Raw genomic sequence first — 22486 nt, forward strand, 5'->3', positions numbered from 1 at the left:
AGGCAATACTTCTCTATTTATGTCCTTCAGAACAGACCTTCAACTGATAAAGACTAGTACGAGAGGAAATGTGAAGGACAGTCTCTTATGTTGTTCTTTGCCATGTGTGAAACAGCTGTATGAAAGTGTTGTGGCCTTGTAGATAAATGAGCCCCCGTACAAAATTTAGAAAAGAAGACAGTGTAGGTAGATTCATAACCCAAAATGAAAATGCTTTGTCTATACCTCGCTGATAATGTCTTATGTATCTATCAGCACAGATGCAGAATGCAGGAAGCAAAAAATGTGTCATATAACCCAACTGATGTGTTATTGGCCATGGAGCTTTGACATGATCGAGGTTTGAGTGAGGGGTCCTAATGCTAGTCGAGTTCTCTGACAGGCACAGTCATCTATAGTTTGATTTAGTGCATTCATATTGAGTGTGTGCATGTGTGTGTGTTTGTGTGTGAGTTTGTGTGTGTGTATATGTGTGCAGTTGAGGAGTGGGCAATACAACCTACATCTTTCATGCTGACATGAAGAATTCTTGCTTATATTTTGGGTTGGGTGTTTAACAATTTACATATAGATTTTTTTATTTATTACATTGATTAATTAAAACCACCCTACAGTGGTTGCCAACCTTTTTTCTCTGATGTACTCAAATGATATTGACTGATAGCTTGTGACAGGCTGTGATTAGCTAAATCAATCAGTCAATCAATTTGATTTGTCACGTGACCGGGAAATGTTATGCCGTCAGCTCCTTCAAAGTGGGCATGAATCGTAATAAGTCAGAATGTTGTCATCAGATTGGTACAGGGAAAAAGAGTCACCCGGTAGAATGGCCCTCTCCAGGATCCAGCCAAGCCTTGGGAAAAGGACCCAACAGAGTGAGACTGACGCAAACCACCCAGCTCACCTCAGACTCTTGCACACTGGCTAGCATCTCACAGCGCCTATAAGCAAAGCTATTGCTTATTAAAAAACAGCCATCAAGTATGACGATATAAAAGTTGTAGTGACATGGCTATGATTCTAATTATGTTCACAAAAAAATATAGGCGCTCCTGGGCTGGCTATTCTGCCTGCGCATTAACTGAGGCGGTTGCTAAGGAACGCAGCGCAGGTAACGTTAGCCTTCAATAGCAGCTAGCACAGATTAGCTATATATTTCGCGTAACCCACACAATACTCCAAACACCCCAACCCAACCGATTGAGACAGCAGTAGACCAACAACTAACCGCTCGAGGCAGCGGTATAACAACAACTCCCTGTTCTGGGATGTAAAACTACTGTTTTTGTCAAAGGAGTGTGGTGGCTTTGAGAAGAGCTAGCTAGATAACTGCTTCAGTTTCCCGTAGAAAAGGGCTGTACAAAGGCAAGTTACTGTGAACATATTGTAAATATAGCTTACATTTAAAGGGATACTTTGCCAATTTTAAACCAGTTCTGTGTAATGGCAGTGTGTGCAGATCAACTGCAACAGCTATCAGTTTGTTAGTCTGAAGTTGTTTTTTTTAATGATTTTTAGGATTGTGCAAAGGAATTCGAATAGCCGATTAGCCGTCGTATATGGTTATCACGGCTAATCAGAATTAGCTAATCAGATTGCTGTATTTGAGCTATACCCGTATTATACGAGAAGTGAAATAATACCGATCACTCACTAAAACACATTCTGCTAAGCATAATAAATTATGCAGTAGGCTAAATCATCGCCCACGGAACATACTGCAGGAGACCGCGACGGGCACTAGGACCCAGCGGCTCACTCCTCCATGCAGCAGCACTCTGCCGCTGCGATAGAAGGACCAGAAATCTGCAGCTCACAGAATGAAGAGATCAAAATGATGCTGCCTGTAAAAAGGGATTAAACGTAAGCAATCTGTAGCCAGCTGCGGTAAATCCGCGGCACACTAATGTTATACTTTTCTGTGCAAATATTTTTCAATGACTAATGCAGTTATCTGTGAGGTACAGGTTTGCATTGTTGTAACGGCAAGCCAGCTAATGACAGATGCATCGTGCTCACTTTCTCCGTTGCATTGGACGAGAATTGCAGCGGATGCAAGCAGGCCTTTAATACGATCTGTTGTTTTTGTTTCTCCCCATCTGCCGGTCTAGTCTGGGCGCTTGGATCGGCTGCTGGTGGATAAGACAGATTTTCCACCGGGGGTTGAGAAAGGAGACATGCCGTCGCTGAGCATCCGTTGCGACGCTTGACTGACGATGATGAAGACCGAATCCACATCCAAGAGCCCCGGCTCTGGCTCTACGCTCAGGAGCCCATCCCCGCATAGAAACGCGTACGAAGCGGGGATGCAGGCCCTGAAGCCCGTCAAAGACAATGCTGCAAACGGGAACATGCAGGAGGGCCCCCGAGGGCGCAGATACGGCTCCAACGTGCACCGTATCAAAAACATGTTCCAGCAGATGCAGACCATAACCCCAGCCGATGCAGAGTGTGAGGAAGGCGCCAGGAACGCCGACAAATCGGTGCGCCTCTCCCTCCCCAGAGCCGGGAGCCTGAACGAGAACGTGGACCACAGCGCGCTGCTGAAGCTGGGATCCACCGTGTCCGAGCGCGTAAGTAAGTTCGACATCAGTAAACCGGAGAACGGGCACCCACGGGCCTCGTCCCCCAGCTACTCCAAGCTGCAGGAGACCCGCCGCATCTTCGAGCAGCAGCAGGAGAGGCAGCAGCAGGAGAGGCAGCAGCAGGAGAAGCAGCAGCAGCAGGAAAAGTTGGCCACCACCAGGGTCCTACTGAAGACAGACAAGGCCTCAGGCTTCCAGGATAGCAGGTTGGACGTGGTGTCTCGGTTCAACGGCAGCACCGAGTCTCTGGACAGCCTGGACACCAGCGATGCGGTGTCCCCTACAGTCAGCCAGCTCAGTGCTGTGTTTGAACGGGCAGCCGAGCTCCGGAACAACCTCCACCGCCTCTCCTCTACCCCACCGCTCCCTTGCCGCGGGGTCAGCGCCAAGGTGGGTGTGTTGAACTCCAAAATAATTACAAAAAGGGTTTGTGCCTTTGCAGCAGGCAACCCAGAGGAAGATATAAACAATCAGATGGGCCAAGAGGGGCCTCCAAGTGGCCCCAGGGGGAGGGCTGCTCCTCCATCTGAAAGCATTAATGGGTGCCAAATCGCCCCAAATAATGAACTTTACAGTACTCTAGGAGAGCCAAATGAGCAGAGAGAAAAGACAGTGTCAGATGCAGGTGTTGAGGTCAAATCTGAGGAACACTATGGGGCCAAGGGTCCTAACAGCACCACACTGCAAGGTGACATCCACATCTCTGTGGAGAATGGAGAAACCGAGAAGGGAAGCTCTCCAAAGGGTGGTGAGATGGCTAAGGTTGCTGGGGAGGAGGAAGACAGGACTCTCAGAGAGGACCAGTCGGGGCGTGACTCTGTGGATATCAGTACCTACAGCGCGGTGGGGGAGGACTTTGGGGGAAGCCAGGTGGATGAGGAGGAAGATGAGGGTGATGACCGCTACGAGCCCGAGTCCAGCTGTGCAGAAATTTCTGGGCTGCCTTTGGAGGAGGACCCGCCCCCCTCCAGGAAAATCCGCTTCAGCACAGAGCCCATCAAGGTGAGGAAATGTGCAGTGGAAAAAAAACATGTAGAATGAATATTAAAAACTGTAGAAGTTGATGGTGTTATTTTTCAGATTGTATCCCCAGAGCCTTGTTTAATTAGGCTGATTTCTGTCTACATTCTGGTATGTATTTGATGTCTTTTTTAATCCTGTGTGTTGAGAGGCTTGTTCAACTTGCCCTTAAAGCTTATCTACCGCGGTGCGGTCAGCACCACTGTCAGCTGTTTTAATGAACTCACTCAGCTTCTGCCGGTGTCAGAATGATGCTGACATTTTGACTTTACTCTGTTTCAACATGGGGCTTTGCACACTACTAACATTCCCTGCCCCTTCCGCAGTAGCCAGTTGCTAATGGACGGTGGTGCATTCCTACTGTGTAGCTAACATGGGCCCCAAAAGATCTGTGATGTAGATACTTCATCTGAAATGCAGTGGGAGCTGCTTCTGTAAATAATTGCTGGGAGAGGAACAAAGAGGCCTGGATAATTAGTCCTGTTTCTAAAGAAGTGGATACTCTGCTGTGGCCTATGCAAGGTCAGCGGACAGTCTATGGGGAGCTGGGTGAGGAATGGAGTGTTTTGTGTGTGTGTGTGTGAAAAAGAGAGGGAGGAAGTGAGAAGAGAGACTGTGATCTCCTCTCGGATCAGTGAGATGTGAGAAGAGGAGGCGGAGTTGATTTAAAGTGTCTCTCCGTGTCTGGGGGTGGTGTAATGATCTGGAGAAGAGCATCAGATTCTCTCCAGTTCAGTCTCGCTGCTCTACTCCGCCTTGAGGTCTGAGGCATGCAGAGACTCTGCCAGCTAAAGTTGCCACTGACACAGTACATCACACACATTCCCTCACGCAGAAAGCCATTTCAGTGACTAAGGGCTCCTGTCTCAAATCATGACCAGTCAAGGTGAAAGTTGCTTCATATCTTCATGATTGCTTAGCTTAGCACAAAGACTCGAAACAGGGAGAAATGGCTAGCTTGACTTCGTCCAAACGTAAGAAAATCAGCCTATCATCAGTGCCTCTAAACTTTGAAGTGCATTTCCTAAACTGTTGAATTATTCCTTAATGTCAAACTAGCTTTACTAAGATGACAGTAATGGTAAAGTAGTTCCAACAATTGGTGGTGGCAGTGCTGGAAATGTAGCAATTTGCCAGAGAAGATTACTAGACGATGTAAACACAGATGTAAAAAATGCAGGTTACAAAATATTGCTTACATTTTTTAAGGAAGGAAACATATTCAGCATATTTGTCAAGCCTCAAGGACACACACACTATATACTCAAACATAACTCCACAGGCTCAACTAATTAACCTCTAAATAATATCTACAAATAAAAACACAAATGCAGTATTTTAAACAAAGTATTCATGTAAAGCAATTTCTATTCTAGTGTGCTAATTGTGTACAAATACCAATATATATGTGGTAAGCCAGTATTGGGTTTTAATATCCATCCTGGATGGAAGCATGCTGAAAATCCCATGAATCCCAAATAAATTATGCTTGAGTTAAGTATTCCCGACATGCAATTATAGTGCAGGAAAAAAAGAAAAAGTAGACTTCCATTTCACTATTTTATCCTCATGATAGATGGAGGAAGCATTATGTATGGCATGATTAAGAAGTCATAACTCAGAAGCTTTGATAAAAAGACAGAATTTGGTTGTGACCCTGCAGCCATCATCAGAGAATAACCTCCTACTGAGTCTTTTCACACTGTATCAGTGTAGCCTTTGTTATGAAGATTGATGCAGGGGTGGTTGAGAGTTGGGGAGGGAGGCAAGGTCAAATGGGAGGAGTGTTATTATGCTGCTCAAAAGTCATGCGACTGTATAACTGACAGTTCTTAAGTCCCGGTGTCAGTTGGTTTCTTTTCCAAACAGGAAGTGCCCATTTTTAGTGCATATTTCCCCTCTGTGCAACAATTTACAAGCTTGTGGTGGTTGTGGCGGTTGGACGTCTGGGCGCATGTCTTTTCTTTGTCCCCGGTTTACACTACACACTCCTGTCTGTCTGTCTGTCTGTCTGTCTGTCTGTCTGTCTGTCCTCTCACACTGGCAAAAATAGCAGAAGTGCTCCGGGTAGAGTTCACACTAGACTCTTTGTTTGCTCCTCCTGACACTCTCTCCTCGCTCCTTCTTTTCTCTCTTTCGCTCTTTGTCACCAGTCTCCTACTGCTAGTAAAAATAGCAGCATTGTGATCGTCACAGACTTGCCTCGCTTTTCAGGGCCGTCTCTTTGTCGAACACAGGAAGCTGCCTCTCATGTCTTATTTATTTGTTGCTTGTTTGTTTTGGCTTTGTTTTATATCACTCAGAATGAACCCTGTAGTTCATGATGTAGCCTCCTGTGAGTTTTAATTATTTATCCTATTGTTAGAGGAACGATGAGGAAAATAAGATAATCTCCACTGGATTTGTGCCGTTCCCTCCTAACCAAAAATAATCAGATTTATTTTTGATGCACCGGAATCAACTTTGCTCACTCATCACCTAGCCTACCTCGCTTTTTATCCCCCCCATCACCACACACACACACACACACACACACACACACACACACACACACACACACACACACACACACACACACACACACACACGCTGCCTACGCACCTCTGAATTGTCCTGCCAGCCTGCTCGAAGAACAGCTATGATTTTGTTTCGCACTGTATCATTAACACAAACACACTGTGCTTGTATTGTAATAAACCGAGGGTGTTGAACATAGAAGGAGGAATTGCATTTTTTAAGCAATTTTACCCACAAATTGCAAAATAGAGAGTACCCAAAATGCAACCTTTGGTGGTTTGTATGCACTGCTCAGGTCAGCCAATGAGGGATTGCCCAAGAAGAAGTAATACATCACCATATGTCAAGCTATCCTCAAACTGTCTTTTACTTAGACTGAGTGGGCTGCAGTATTTCACACAGTACTTTACGCACAGCCAGTAAGGGTGGGAGACCAGACAGATTATCAGCAAGGTCACTCTGCCCCACTTCCCAGTCCTGCAGTGGTGGTGGGTTGCAAGCTTTAACGTGATGTGCCCACACTCGCTCAGGTTACTGTCATAAGCCATGTTATGCAACGTCTCGCTCATGATGTCTGAGCGCTGTTTTGTCTTGTCCAAACTGCCATCATCTTGTCAAGTTAAAAAAATAACAGACTGGTCTTGCAGTGACACTGTTTGTATTCATCTTCCTTACATATTACTAGTTCTTTATTTAAGACAGGATAATGTTGATGTTATTCTTTTATTGTAAACAAGTGAAAAGACCAACATCAAACAACAATGTGTTAGTCTGACTCTCAAGACTTCTCCACCCTGTGTTTATGATAATTAACAATATAAATATACATACAGTAATATATGCAATATACCAAACTTTTAAAACATCATTTAGTTATATAGTTGCTGTATCCTTCCACATATTGTAGTGGTATTCAGTCCCCCGTTGCTGACCTTATTCCCATGCTGCCGTGTCTCTTCCCGGGGTCAGCGCTAAGCCTAAACATGACTGCAGACCCAAGGCTGGCCTGCCAAAACAGACAGGCTCTGGTGTCATGCAATCGCTACGATGACAAACCTACGATATCCATTTTATTGGCTGGAGGAGAGTGGTCCAGGGCGATGGCAGCCAGGGACACACCCTTATCTCAGTCTGCGTGTTACACATCTGGGATCTGGATTATCCCTCAATTTTAAAAGGATTTAGAAGCAAATACCTGGCACTTCTGGGCATGTTTAGCTGTGGTGGTTGGGAATGCAGTAAATAGTGGTCAGTGTTGGGAAAGTTACTTTTTAAAAATGATTAGTTACAGTTACTAGTTACTTCTTTCAAAAAGTAACTAAATTAGATACTCTGTTGTTAATTATTAAAGTAACTAGTTACTTCAGAAAGTAACTAATGCTTTAAGTACATTTTTAAATGCTCAAATGTGGCCCCACCTCCACCCCTCTTTAATGGAACTTAAAATACATGTGCATGTTCAATTATTTATGATAAATCTGAATATTATAATGAAATGGACACTTAACATGGGGATAGTGCGAGGGAGAAGTGAGAAAGTGACAGTGATTAGCTTCAGAGCAAGTAGCCAATCTATGGTCATAGTAATGCTTTCTGACCGCGGTGGGAAAAGTTACCCCCCCCTTGATTTTATAACGCCAGACTATGCTATAGACTGTATGTTTACTACTGCAAGTTCTACCTCTGATTGGCTTACCTTGGAATTTGACTCAAGCCAATCGTCAACATTTATGCGCTTGTCTCGTCCACTGCCCACTAACCAAGGAAGGAAAAAAAGTCTTTGCCTCTCGGCTCAGAGATCAAGTTGGTCTGATGAAAAAAACTGCTTCAATTATAGTAACGCGCCGCATTTTTTGGCAGTAACGTTAACAGCGTTATTAAGATGGGAAGAGAAATCAATTAGATTACTCGTTACTAAAAAAGTAACACCGTTATTTAGAAAGCCGTTATTCCCATCACTGATATTGGTGTAATTAAACCGTTACGAGGGGAAGTGCATGTACTTTACTTTGACAGCTTGATAAAGCATCACGCAAGCGCTCTGACCTCAAGAATCATGGATTAATTGCAGCAATGGGGCGCCAGATCTCACATTATGCATGGTAATCACTTTAAGTATTTTAGATAAAAATGTAGAATGGCAGTTTACAGCTCATATCCCCGAAACCAGTTGAAATAATAGCAAGCATACTTTGAGTAATACAAATGATGGAAAGTTGGGTGCTACAGACTGTGGAGAGACAGAGTGGAAACACGCTATTTCTGTTGTAAAAAACCAATGGCACCACCTCCACATATCCTATTGGCTGAATCCAAAATTAGATTTGTTTTTGGAGAGTGAAGAGGGAAAGAAACACAGCAGTTTACATGCTGATGTGGGCAGTGGAGGGAGGGAGGGGGGGTGGGGGGGGGGACTCGCTAGTTAAACCACCACAGTGTTACCCAATTGCATTGGGCCATCAAGATGGAGCCACAGTGCAGGAGAGCCTCCAGAGCCGCTCTGTCATTTAGCCATCTCTCTGTCACGACATTGTAAATGGTAGCTGTGACTTACTGGTTAATTTTAATATCCTCTACTGTACCAAGTGGAGGCTCTGTCTGTATAGACACACACACACACATCTATTAGCTGGTGAGTGGCTCTATCTAGCTGCCCACAGAGCTTTTCTAGGACATCCCAGACAGTTGGTAGCAGAGGGAGGGAGGGAGGGAGGGAGTTTCCTGGCCATCTGTTAGCTTCTCTGACCTACTATTTGCCACAACTGGAACAGCGTCCTTCTTCAGCCATGCCCACCCCCCATCTCCCTGCCTTTTAATCCCAATGTTTGTCTTCTAAAGATAGCCACCTCACCGTTCAAGGAGTTCATTTACTACTCTACATACAGTACTTAGGTAAAGGTTTAGGTCAAAGGTTGCATTGTGCAGGATCCCATTAGTCGGCCTGGCCTTGTGTGGGAAAATGACACAGAACGGGGGGAGAGGGAGGAAGTGAAAGTGTGAATTCAGTGTCAGTGAGGGCTCAGGGTAGCCTGACCTGCATCATGACACCAGTCCTAAACTTGCCCAAGGCTGCAGGTCACGACGTATATCAAATGATGGCTGTGTTTTTTTTTCAGTGCCACGTAAAACGCTGCTGAACCCCCTCGTTTGATCTTCCACAGCATCGTGGGCGTAAAATGAGGGAAACACAAGCCACCAGCTGTGGCCCCTTGATCTTTAAACTCAAGGAGTGAAGCAGTGCCACGAGAGAGCGTCACAGTAGGCACGCAGGCTTGCAGTGCACTCTTGTTGTTATGTGCTCTGTTACTTAGGATGCAAACAGTGCATTTTGTGAGTGTGTAATCCACATTCTGCTAATCCCTCTAAATACGAAGGTAACCTAAATCAAAAGCCATTAGACTTCAGTGCTGCTCCCAATGCTGTCTGTCATCTGCAGTACAGTTAGGTTCAATTTGATTCACCTAATTAATAGTGTGAACTAAAATCAGTACTGCTGCAGCTAATTATTATTTGGCCTAAAAGTAGAAGCAGAGACTTGTACAGTGTCCACCGATGCATGAAAATCCAATGATACTGAATAAATCTGCAAGAGGAGGGGCTGCTAACATTTCAAAGACACTGTCAAAACTGACAGGCTCTCAACTGTGTGGCGTTGCCAGGGAGACGGGGCCTATATGACTAAAGAGTTAGCACTGAAGCCACGAGATGCTACTTTGTAACACGGATGGACAAACTGGACAGCAGAGAAAGAGAAGTGAGAGAAAGTAAACAACAACTCAACAAAAAGTGTTAAAGTGTTGCAGCAGAGGGGACAAATGATTGTGGAGAAACAAGTTGAGAAATCTGACCAAATAAATGAAAGAATGTGTGAAGAGAGAAGGTCCAGCACTGAATTAGTGTGGCTATTGGAGCATGCAAGGTGGCGCATGCATAATCACCTTGGAAGACTGAAAGTGAGGCTTTTAAAGTGTGTGTGTGTGTGTGTGTGTGTGTGTGTGTGTGTGTGGCAGCTGCAGAAGGCCCCCATTAGCATGCTGGAGGTGGTTATGTAAACTGTCATGCTGGTAGACCAGAGTGAATGTGGGAAAGAGAGGCCTCTGTCTTCATGAAAGCAACTTCAGTGGTTGTGATTGATTTCCCCCCCTCCCCCAGTGTGTTTGATACACATTACTGCTGTGAAATGATACAGCTCGGCGGCCTTGAGGAAATGCTGCGGCCGTCTCAGTTGAAATGGTCGATACATTTGAATTGCATTAAGCCTGCATTAACAGTGGTGGTCAGTTACTATGAAAACCATATATCCAGCTTGTCTATCTCAGCCGTGTACTGTTCAGCTCCTCCACCTCTGAACGTTTGGTGATGAGCTGCTGTAAGTACACAAAACACAGCCATGATGAGTCCTCCAACTACTGCCCAAACATCATGATTTCAATTAAATGTTGAATTGTGCCCATTGGGGCTGCAACTAATGATTATTTTGTATTGTGAATTAATCTGTTGATTATTTTATCAATTAATACATTTTCCAAAAGCCCAAGATGACGTCCTCAAATGTCTTGTTTTGTTCACAACTCAAATATTTTCAGTTGACTTTCATAGAGGAGTGAATATACAAGAAGAGATTCATATTTAAGAAGTTGGGATCAGAAAATTTAAATTTTTCCCATAAAGAATAACTCAAACCGATTACTTGATTATCGAAATAGTTGGCAATGAATTTACTAGTTGACAACCAATCGATTAATTGATTCATCTTTGCAGCATATCCATTTTCACATTTAACGTGGAGCCCCAGTTCCCTCAGATTCTCCAGCCAAGGTTTCCTCCATGTCCCAAGGTCCCGCCTTAAGCAAAAAGGTGACAGGGCCATTTCTGTGGCTGGCCCTCAGCCGTGGAACCAAGTGCCAGAAAGGCCCCTTCAACTGTAATATTGAAAACCAGGCTCAAAACTCACCTATTGGCGTTCCCTATGTTTTAATTTTCCTCCCCTGTTATTTCTGTAATTGAGTGTTTGTCTCTTGATGTCGTCTTAGCTTAAATCACTGATCTGTAAGTGAATTCATCTAATTTAATGTTTAATATTATGTGGCTAATGCACTATGTACAACACTTGGTCAGTGTGAACTGTGTTTGACTGGGCTATAAAAATAAACTTTACTTGCTCACTTACTTACATTTGTATAAAAACAGATACATGTTTAAGGAATTAAATAAATACTGGATTTAAAATATGAACAGATGTTCCAAAAAACACTTATAATCACCTATTGTGAAGTCACAAGCCACTCTCTTTCACAAGGGATTCAACATTCACCACGCTCCCCAGGGTGCTCAGTGTTTTCTGTTTTCAGTTGCAGTTACTAAATTTGGAGTACATGCAAGAAGGACTGGGAAGTAGCACAAAACAGTGATAAGCCACCATGGCAGAAGAAAGGAAAGGGTCATCTACAGACTTTAGTTTGCATAAAATCAGAGAAATGATACCATAGGACTAGTGCTGGTTGACCTTTGGACAGTATAAAAACACCCCATTTTGTGAAATGTGCTTATATGATTTTTTGTCTAGAGTTAGATAAGGAAGTTGATGCCACTGTCGTGTCTGTACGCTGAATATAAAGCTACTGCCAGGATACAGTTAGCTTAGCTTAGCACAAAGACTGGAAACAGGGGGAAATAGCTAGCCTGGCTCCGTCCAAACATGAAATCACAAATTGTTGCTTTCACACTGAAGTTTTTGAGTGAATTACCAAGATTTAAAGTGTTAATTATTGATTTATTTGTTATACCTTTGGACAGAAGCTGGCTGTTTCCCCCCACTGCTAGTCTTTGTGCTAAGATAAGGCAATTATCCTTTAAACTAAAGATTTCAAGCAGTGCCAATCATATGAAACGGTACACACTTCCTGTCTCCTAAAAGTGTGTGGCCTCATTTGAATGTGGTGTGATTTAATAAAAGATTATTTTTGAATAATTTATAAACATGTTCTTTGCTAACTTCAGGTATTTATACAGGTAAAAGACATGTTTAGCATCACAGAGATTAGTTTTGTGCTGACGTCAGTTTATCTGTGTTGCTAGGTCTCGCATGAGTTTGGTCCACAGACAGAAACAGGTCTCAAACTAAGTACATTTTCTCCTGACTTGTCCATCTGAAAAATGCCATGTTAGTTTCAGAATGTTCTACAGATTGGGAAAAATGGGTTCAATATTTACTTTGGTGACTATGAGCAAAAGATAATCTGTGTTCACGTTCACTTCTCTCGTTGGACTCAATACACACCGACCTGATGCTAGTCTTCTAGAGAGGCGTGGCCGTGACAGGAAACTACCCTGAGTTAGGGGGGCCCGGTTCTTATCTGTCTGTGGATTGGCTAACCGTCTGTGTGGTAGCTTCATATTTAACAGACAGATATGATAGGAGTGTTGATCTTCTCATCTTACTTTGAAAGAAAGCAAACAAGCCAAATTGTTTCTTTAAAAAACAACAACAACTAGTATCTCAAATTAGGGCTGTAATAATTAATCACAAAAAAAGAAATAAAAAATAAAGGCAAAACATGTGTCATCCCGGCATACACATCTACAGACTAAAGAAGCCGTCATTGTTTGGAGCACATCCTCGCAAAAATCACCCTATTATCATTTACATCTTTTGAATTTTAATAATTTTCAATGAAAATGAGAAAACTGATACAAAAAGGATCGTTCCCTCCAATATTGTGAATCATATTGCAATCGCAATATCAGTTAAAATTGAAACAATTAGATAAGGTCCTCATATCAGGAAGCCCTATCCCAAATCCCCCGTTTTCAAGAAAATCGGAAAAAAAACTATGGATAATTACAAATACAGTACAAAACTTGATGCTGCCTTCCACAGAACAAAAAGGTGTTTTGTGTTTGTGTTCTCAGTCTGATCGAGTGTCCCTGCCTCCTCCTGCAGGTGTTTGCCACTTACCCCAACGAGGACTATGACAGGCGTAATGAAGACGTGGATCCAATGGCAGCGTCTGCTGAGTACGAGCTGGAAAAGAGGGTGGAGAGGCTGGACCTGTTCCCCGTGGAGCTGGAGAAAGGTACAGAGATTTACAGAGTTACCTAAGAAGCCTGCCATCTGGAATATTTGATTACTTTATGCATTTATGGGAACCTGATTGGGGCACTAGGTGGGTGAACACCAGGTGGGGGATTTACAAGAAATTGGGAATGTAAGTGACTATAAGAAACATTCAAAGAAAAGTATTTGAAAATGAATGTTGGTGATTAACCTCCACTGGACAGTTTGATTTGTCCTTTTTGTCTCTCTTTGAAGCCAAATGGGAAAAAATTAATCTTCACTACTTATGTAAAAAGGTCTTCAGTGTTCACGACTGCCTTCTGCCAACCACCCTGTTTCCCCCAGTGAGCCACACTTCCCTCAACATCCCTTCGACATTATTCTGCATTAATATATTTATAGACTGACTATATTTAGAATTTTGTACAGGGCAGGTTACGCAGGATACCATATGTGACCATTTTCTGTATAAATGATGCGCTGATGTGTTTACCGTCTAATTATTGACAAAAGAATACAATACTTCAACACATCACACCTCAGTGAGGATGTTGTTATTGATTCTGATCTCACTTTCAAGTCACATAGGATTATGAAGAAGCTAACTGAAATAGGGTTTTATCATTTTGAGACTCCTCAATATTCAAATAACTTGTAAATGCTTTTATTACAACTAAAAATCAATTACAGCAACATACTGAATCATTCGAGACCCTGCAAAGACTCTAGACATCTTTTCACAGAGTTGCTCCTGAGTCTGCGGTTGATATGCTGCATGTCCCCGGTAGATCCCCTCATATCTACAGACTCTCTGCTGCTCACTGTACCAAAAGAAAATCAGACAAAGACCTGCGGTAAAGCTGCCTTCTGCACTTTTAGATCCAAACTCTGGAACAGATTCTGCTGCTGGATCAGAGAACAGCACTGTCAGAGCTAAAAAGTCACTTTTTTAGCCTTGATTATAACTACAAAAATGTATTAGTTCACTGCTATGTACATACTTCAATAAGGTTAACTGTCTGCTCTTTCTTTCTATTCTTTTTGTGGTACCACCCCTAACTAAGCTTTTATGATCCTGGAGGATAAACACATTCTCAGTGAACATATAGTAAAACCTAGTTTTAATCATTTAAATATGTCTTCATAGGGGAAGTTGTAATTGTTGACAAAAACGGTACATTAACAAACAGCTAACATATGTATTTACAGCTTTGTACAACTACATTAAGCGTGGTATAATCCATTTTTAATAATGTTTTTCTACTGGTTGTAAATGATAAATTGGGGGGATTTAAAGTAAAGTGTTACCATGACGTTTTGATATACTGTACTTATATTACCAAGCAGTCTATGAATTGTAACTACACGATCAATTTATCAGGTTATAATAGAGGATCTCTGAAAGGGACCGTGTGGAGTTTGTTTTGTTTGTATTGTGCGGACGTGAGGACGTGAGGACGTGCATGCATGTGTGCGAGCATGCACACAATGCGATACACATTCCTGCTGCCTGTTTCATACTATCACACTGGCTGACAGTTGGTGGCAGTAGTGTGCAAATAAATGCAGTAATGTACCAACAAAAGCAGGGAAGAAGACACCTGCCAGCAAGCATGCATGAATGTTAATAACGCAACGTTTAAAATTGGCTTTGTAAATGTTTAATGAGGAAGGAAATGCATTGTCAGGCCTTGTGACAACTAATCTAAAGTCCTGCTTGTTTACAATAAAACTCCACAGAGGACCTTTAATTTGGATCAAACCTGTGGTGAAGGGAAAGGCCCAAGCACTGATCTGTTTTTACTTTTTTTAACTTCGTCATCCAAATTCATCCCGATGGTTAACCGGCCATCTTTTAGTCACAAGTTCACTTCTCTGGAATTAGTCCACAGCCGCAAATTATACCAAAAATGTAAATGCATGGAATCAAAGACATGTTTTCCACCCACAGAGAGTGGTAACCGCACCACAGTCCACGTGCGCCAATGCTTCACTCACAAAGACATGACAGCATAACACATCAAACTGACCAAAAGCTGTTAAACATGGATTACAGTAACGGTATGGTAACATGCTGTCTTTCAGATGGTGAGGGCCTGGGCATCAGTATCATCGGGATGGGTGCAGGGGCTGACATGGGCCTGGAGAAACTGGGCATCTTTGTGAAGACAGTCACGGATGGAGGAGCAGCACATAGGGACGGCAGGTATGTTAATTACTGTTCACTAAGGATTCTTCTTTATCTGGGAAACCCACATAGCAAAAAATGGCATTGGATTTGTAAACTTCGTGCCAACCAGAGGTTAGTAGTTGTAGTTTTTATTCTTCCCCAGGAGTGGATGCTTCATTGTCCCACTTTTCTTTGTGATTCCTGGCAGTCTTGCTGCCAATAATGAGGGCTTATAAATGGAATGTGGTTTGTATGTGCTTTAGTATAAAGGCCACAGATGAGCTATTACTGTGAATCCTAAACCTCTTAACTGCCTCCTCCAGGATCCAGGTGAACGATCTGATTGTGGAGGTGGACGGGACCAGTTTGGTGGGAGTCACCCAGAACTTCGCCGCCTCGGTACTCAGGAACACCTCAGGAACTGTCAAGTAAGAGTTACTTTTTAATAGCCATGATTTTACTACAATTGCTTTGACGTCGAGAGTCACAAATCATCAAACACCCGTGTAGTGTTTTAGCCACAGGAGCGGGGAGGAAATGTCAGTCGGCCAGTTGGTCCAGCACTATAGTCTTCGAAAGAAATATCTCAACAACCATTGGGTGGATCGCAATGACCACGCACTCCGTACATCATCTAACACCATCATCAGATCCAAATTTTAATTCAATTCAATTTTATTTATAGTGTCAAACCATAACACGTTATTTCAGGCCCCTTTGCATATAGAGAAGGTCTAGACCACACTAATTTACAGAGACCCAACAATTCCCCCAAGAGCATGCATTTGGTGCAACAGTGGCAAGGAAGAATTTCCTTTTAACAGGCAAAAAACCTCAGACCCGGGCTCTTGGTAGGCGGCCATCTGCCGCAACCAGTTGGCGGTAAGAGGGGGATTAAAATGTCCAATACTTTTATTTGTGACTAAAAATACCTGCAAAACTTAAGACGTTGTTAGCCTCAGCAGTACTTAGTGTTTAGTGCTGATTACCAAATGCTCACATGCTGGTGATCATTACATTACTGCTACACACCAACATGGTAGTAAGCTAATCTCATAGCACTGCTGTGATCTTAGTTAATTCATTTTTACAGTAGCGATCCAGGACATAAGTCTCGTTACACTTTGTTGCTTGCTTTGACATCTGCATTCTTGCTCTAAGACATGGTTTCCTCTTGATATATACGCACAGCCAGTCTTACACGCAGGACTGACTTCTACCACATCCTGCTCATTCAGCTCACCAGACTGCAGATTTATATCTCAAGTCTCACAGGGTCATAATTATACCCTTCATTGTTGAAAAGCTCCTTTTTGAGACATCCTGAATGCGGTCCAAAGATTCCACACCAGAACCACAGAAAACACAGTTATCAGGAACAAATACACTTGGCATTTAAAGTAGAGTTTGAAATGCCAGAAGGATATTTGTAGCCGAGCTCTTTGGCGTTTTGGTGGAGCCGACCGTTCCCTATGCACTCCTTTTGTCATCTAAACTCATTCATAATTCAGGGTTTAGTGGTCAGCACTGTACGGGTGATTGTTAGTGTTGTGTGACTTGTGAAGATCAGAGACCTCAATAGATAGCTCATCCATTATGGATCTGCTGCAGTGAGAGCTCAGACCTATTCATAAAAACTGTCAGACGGACAATAGATGGGGGCAGGAAGTGTGTTTGTGAACATTTAATTACCTGTTAGTGGCAAAGAAATGGAATGGCTGCCTTAATAACTTTCAGTGGCTTCATTGTGATTCAGTGTTTTGTTTTTTTCTTCCTGTTCATTGTTTACACGGTGGCTTTAATTGGACAGAGATTGAAGAGAGATTTGTGAGCCTTAATCAGGAAACATATAGTCTCTACAAGGACCTTTACAATGAGCTTAAGGAGAGGCAGAGATGAGGGTTTGAGTTTAATCATAGAAGAGGCCAACTCCATAGAGACTGCCATTGTTCGGCTCTAAACAGGAAGACATTTTCTGACCTCAGAGAGCCAGCACATTCCTTACTACATTAATGCATTACACTATACAAACGGGAAAGGGCTGTAAAAGATCTACTATATATGAAAAACTATTTCTTGGTCCTTGTGGAGCCAGCGTTCGTGCTCCTTAGTGGCCAGGTGTTAAAAAAAAAAAAAAAAGTAATTTAAAATTTAGTGTGTAATATATATATACACCATATTAGACAAGGGACTATTTCAGTTGAGCTAGCCACTTTGAACATGTCAGAGTTGTTCAATCCTGACTGAGCTGGACTGCTGATTGTCAAAACACAGGTTCGTGATTGGGCGAGAAAAGCCGGGAGAACAGAGCGAAGTAGCCCAGCTGATCCAGCAGACCCTGGAGCAGGAACGCTGGCAGAGGGAGATGATGGAGCAGCGCTACAACCAGTACATGGACGAACAAGAGGTTAGTCCTGCATGCTCATTTCTAAGACCCTCTGAAACAAGAAGTACTGGTGTAGGATCCTGACAAAACTGCTTACCTTGTCATTCTTCACTCAGTGGTGGTGCATTGTCTGCACATGCACCACCACACAGAAGTCGCTGTGCAATGCTTACTTAATCACTTTCCTTCCCCCTTTGTCCACTTGCACACACACACACACACACACACACACACACACACACACACACACACACACACACACACACACACACACACACACACACACACACACACACACACACACACACACACAGATACACAATCAAAAGTCAGGCTACTAACTTCAAAATTCTTTTAAGAAAATTTTAATGTGAAACTATTTTGCTGGTCAGTTGTTGTCTCAGCAATATTCTAATATAGAGAGGATATAAAAATAATGATGTCTGAATGCATTTATTAACATTTAAATCCATCAAGTTATCAACAGACGCGTCACCAAATAGCTTTAAATTGTATTTAAACTTTTCAAAGAAATACCTCCTTAAAAATTTAAAACAAGTCTCTTTCTTTTGCAATTTATTCGTCATCCCTGTATGTCCTTGTTTCCCCTTTAGGATTATGAAATGCATCCCATCATGAAGAGAAGGGACTCTCTCTAGTGTGGCTGTGTTGTGTGTGCGTGTGTGCTTCTGGCAGGAAGCCACATTGTTCAGACTGATAAAACGATAAGCTCAGCTCCAAAATTGGGACAAATCTGAATCTCAAATTTGGTAGCCTCGGATACCCTTTGCTTTGCAAATCCCATGTGTCCAAGATGTTCCCTCCGTTTGTTTTTACGTAAACAGAGTACGTACTCAAAAACTGCCTGCAGTTACATTATAACATAAGAGAGGAAGTTGCTTTATTCATGCAAGAGTGATGGTGGGTGGTTCTTGAAAAGCTTAGGTTGTATAATACAAAGTATAGTGTGCACTTTGGAGTTATGCACCATCTAGTGGCTGTTTGGTGTCACAACACAGAAACATGTTTTTAATTACACCATTTAAAGGATTAATCCAAAGAATTTGAACATCGACAACTTCTCCCTATTGTGCCAAAACCCAAACTGTCTCCTAAGCCTCTCCCCCCATGAGGAGGAATGAACGCATGTGCCTGAGCGGTGACTGGCATGCAGTCCGACACCACCCCTGGCCCTGATTGGAGGATCTGAACAGGGAGCAGTGTATTTTTCCAAATCGCACTACACGAAAGTTAGTTTTATAAGTCTTACCTACTGCATCTTTAATGACCTTTTCCTGTTTTATGTAACATTTTAATGATTTAATTTCAAATATTAGACAACTAAAGCAAAACAATACAAAAACCTCATGTGTGAACACAAAATCTTACTATTACAAACGTAATAGATGTTTGAACAATTTCAAACATGATGTAAGACAAGATACGATATGATAAGATAACGTATTGTCTCTTATAGGAGAAATTCGTCTTGGGTAGTCGAGAGAACAGAAATGGCGACACATCGCACATAATAAACACACATTAAACATGCATAAAACATAAGTATACATTATCCCATCTCAATGCGTTCAATAATCATTTGATAAACCTCACACCTGTGACCCCCCCGCCTGCCCCCGCACTACACATCCTCCCCCTCATATTGCACTCTACACAGTTCACAATCACAATGCCGTGTCAAAATGAAAATATTGCGTCATGCCCTACCTAAAACGTCCTGCTGCTGCAACATCTGGACTCAACTGGAAATACGTAAAAATAGGGAAGCAAGTTGTGACTTTAAAGGGTCTATTCCTCCCTCCATAATTCGGGTGAACTGGCCTTTTAAACTTAGAACCATTATTTCTGTCTGTGAATGTGTTCCTAACCTGGACCTCGTCCCTGCAGGGTGGTGAATATGGCACAGATGAGGAAGAGGACGAGGATGAGGAGGTCAGTCCGCCGTATCCCAGTGCCATCGAGGTGTTTGACCTGGCAGAGAACGAGGACATGTCGCCTCTGGAGACGGACCCTGAGAAACTGGCACATAAATACAAAGAGGTGAGAAATGAACTTAGTAATGGGAGCGTTTCCTGTGTAATCACATCTTAATTCCCCTAGTGTGCTTAATATTAACACATGTATTTAAAATGGTCTTCTCTCTTTGCTATAAAGCTCCAAATAAAGCATGCTGTGACTCAGGCTGAGATCCAACAGCTGAAAAGAAAGGTAAATTCTTAAATTACGTTCCATTAAATAATAGTGAATCACAATCCTAGAGGAAGAAAACAAGCATGGATTATTTTAAGGATCAGAGTTTACATAAGCGTGGCAATGAAATGGATCATCACCTGTTTTTCCAGCTGCACCACGCCGAGCAGGAGAAGCAGCGCTGGCGCATGGATAAGGCCCAGCTGGAACACACCCTGCAGGAAAACAAGGAGCGTATGGAGAAGCTAGAAGGCTACTGGATGGAGGCGCAGAGCCTGTGCCAGGCGGTGGACGAGCACCTGAAGGAGACACAGTCCCAGTATCAGGCCCTGGAGCGCAAGTACAGCAAAGCCAAACGCCTGATTAAGGAGTATCAGCAGAAGTAAGACAGCAGGATTACATAGAGCTAAAAGAGTTGTGTGATTCATTACATCTGAGTTTAACAGTCTGACTCTGTAATCGGCTTCCTTTAACAGGGAGATTGAGTACCTGAAGAAGGAGACTCAGCGTTGTGCACAAGTTGGAGCTGAGGCCTCTCTTCTGAAAGAGGAGTCGGGACAACTTCAAGAGCAGGTACGGGGAGTGACCTAGAAACAAGACTTTCTTAGACTTTTCAATAATTACAATTTAGTATAGTTTAGCCCATGCATGCTTTGTGCTAAAAGAAGTAGCCTTGAAACTGTTTTTGTCCCATTATAAGGAAGCGGTTTGCAGTGTTTTCGACTGCACTGTCAGAGTGTAAGATGTAATTTCCCCATAGGGGATCAATAGAGTATACAAAATTAAAGAGTTTGTTGATGGCAATCTCCAATTTTGCTGCAAAGAAACTTTTAATTGGTTTGTCAGTTGCAGTTTGGGCTGTCCTGTTTTTTTGTTTGTTTTTTACAGCACTCATGAGAACAATTTGGCTCAAAACTGCTTCAGTGTGTCTTGTGACCTGTATACAAACCATTAAATATAGTTCAATAAAGTAAAAAGCTCTAGCTCTTTGTTGTTGAAAGCCCAACGTGACAAACTGCTTCATGTGGGTAATATTTAAATGAAATGTAAATGCATTGTTTACATGCTGTATCACAACCGGTACATAATTAAACATAACATTACATAACTGTATTTTCCTCTCCCTGGTCTAGGTGGCTGACCTGGAGTCCAGAGTGGAAGAGCTGAAATCTGAACCTTTATAAAAGCCTTTTGTCCGTTACATATATCTCAGAAAGCATAACTTCACTCGATGGAGACGATAGTGTTATTGTACTTCCAATGACCTGCAGGGTATTTCTCGTCACCACCTTGAGCTTGGTTTCTGGTTGCATACCGTATATGTGTCCTCAGGCTAAGTATTTCAGCCACTTAACCCTTTTAACCATGTTTTTCTGTTTTGGGAACACAAAGAACGGTTTTATCATCACAAATATAGACTCTGTTGAGCTCTAGATGTGTTGTTCCTTTTTCATTTTCAGAATTTAATCTTAATTTGTGGTTTTGTGACAGATCGAGCTGTTGCTTTTAATTGCCAAAAAAAACGAATTCCTTTCTTTTGCCTAGATTTGTGAACTTATTTTCTGTTTGTACAGATGTGTTACTGTGTGGTTTAACAATCAATTTGGTTTGTAAAAATTTTTAATGTGTGTATAACATTAACATAATATAAACTAATGAGATTGAGGGTTGTTGTATATTTTATGTGATGAAGATGTGTACATTGGCTGGAGATTGCACTGAAGAAGACATCAACAAGGTGCTTCGCTGGAACGGAGGAATAAATGGGAACAATGTTTGTCTTTGAAAATGTAGAAACAGTAACCCAATCTTCATAGGGGTCCTATCACTATACCTTGAGAACCACCTGCTGCCTACCTTTCAGAAGTGTTTGTGTATTTCTTACACATTAAGACTCAAATGAGCGTCCAATCCTCTGGTTTCAACCCTACTTTCAAAAAAAGGACCACAGAAACAAGCCTCCACAACTGCTGTGCCACAAATGAAAATGGATCTCTCAAAATGGATGTTGTCAAGGACTTTGTGTAACTGGTATTAGTTAGGACTACTGATATAAGAAACATTACTGGACTGGGATGTTAAATAAGCCAGCAGCAAAAGTTATAGATTTAAAAAGCTTGTGTCTCAAACCAGCAGATGCACTTGACACCACTGTGTGTAGCACATGGAAAACACTGCCAGGTTTCTACCTGTTTCAATTTACGCACAGTTTGAAATTAAATGAGTCTACGTCAACTGTCATACCAGTATGTTTGTATAGTTCAGGTAAGACTGAAATATTTTAATTTTACTTAATATTTATAATCTAGTCAAGGTGGAAATATGAGCTAACAAGGACAAAAACTGACAAACGCAATGCAAAAAACAATGTTCAACGGACAGTTCTGTGTTATTAAAGAAGAGATCATGACTACGAAAACTAAATTAAGATTAATGAATTGAAAAAAAACAGGCATGTTATGAGTATTTTCATAATAAGGCGTGTACAGTGCACATGCTTTGCATTGTATGTTTTGTGGAATAAATGGTCAACAGTGATG

The 22486-nt window shown here is 42.2% G+C and overlaps 1 protein-coding gene across 1 annotated transcript; it reads left to right on the plus strand.

Moving 5' to 3' along the window:
- The first annotated feature begins 1677 nt into the window (after positions 1-1677).
- On the plus strand, positions 1678-22484 carry LOC117937365 (neurabin-2-like). Its single transcript, XM_034861274.1, has 11 exons — positions 1678-1863; positions 2112-3587; positions 13066-13198; positions 15265-15385; positions 15673-15777; positions 17624-17756; positions 19644-19796; positions 19911-19964; positions 20099-20328; positions 20423-20519; positions 21080-22484. Exons 2-11 carry the CDS (start codon positions 2217-2219, stop codon positions 21128-21130), a joined length of 2448 nt encoding a protein of 815 aa, XP_034717165.1. The 5' UTR covers positions 1678-1863; positions 2112-2216; the 3' UTR covers positions 21131-22484.
- Positions 22485-22486: the final 2 nt, after the last annotated feature.

The sequence above is a fragment of the Etheostoma cragini genome, chromosome 21 (assembly GCF_013103735.1).
Source record: "Etheostoma cragini isolate CJK2018 chromosome 21, CSU_Ecrag_1.0, whole genome shotgun sequence".
Lineage (NCBI taxonomy): Eukaryota > Metazoa > Chordata > Actinopteri > Perciformes > Percidae > Etheostoma > Etheostoma cragini.

Excerpts from the sequence above, each read along its gene's own strand:
- LOC117937365 (XM_034861274.1), top strand. The coding sequence starts at position 2,217 with ATGATGAAGACCGAATCCACATCCAAGAGCCCCGGCTCTGGCTCTACG. Across the intron at positions 3,588-13,065 it reads TCAGCACAGAGCCCATCAAG|GTGTTTGCCACTTACCCCAA; the intron begins GTGAGGAAATGT and ends CTCCTCCTGCAG. Across the intron at positions 19,965-20,098 it reads TCCAACAGCTGAAAAGAAAG|CTGCACCACGCCGAGCAGGA; the intron begins GTAAATTCTTAA and ends CTGTTTTTCCAG.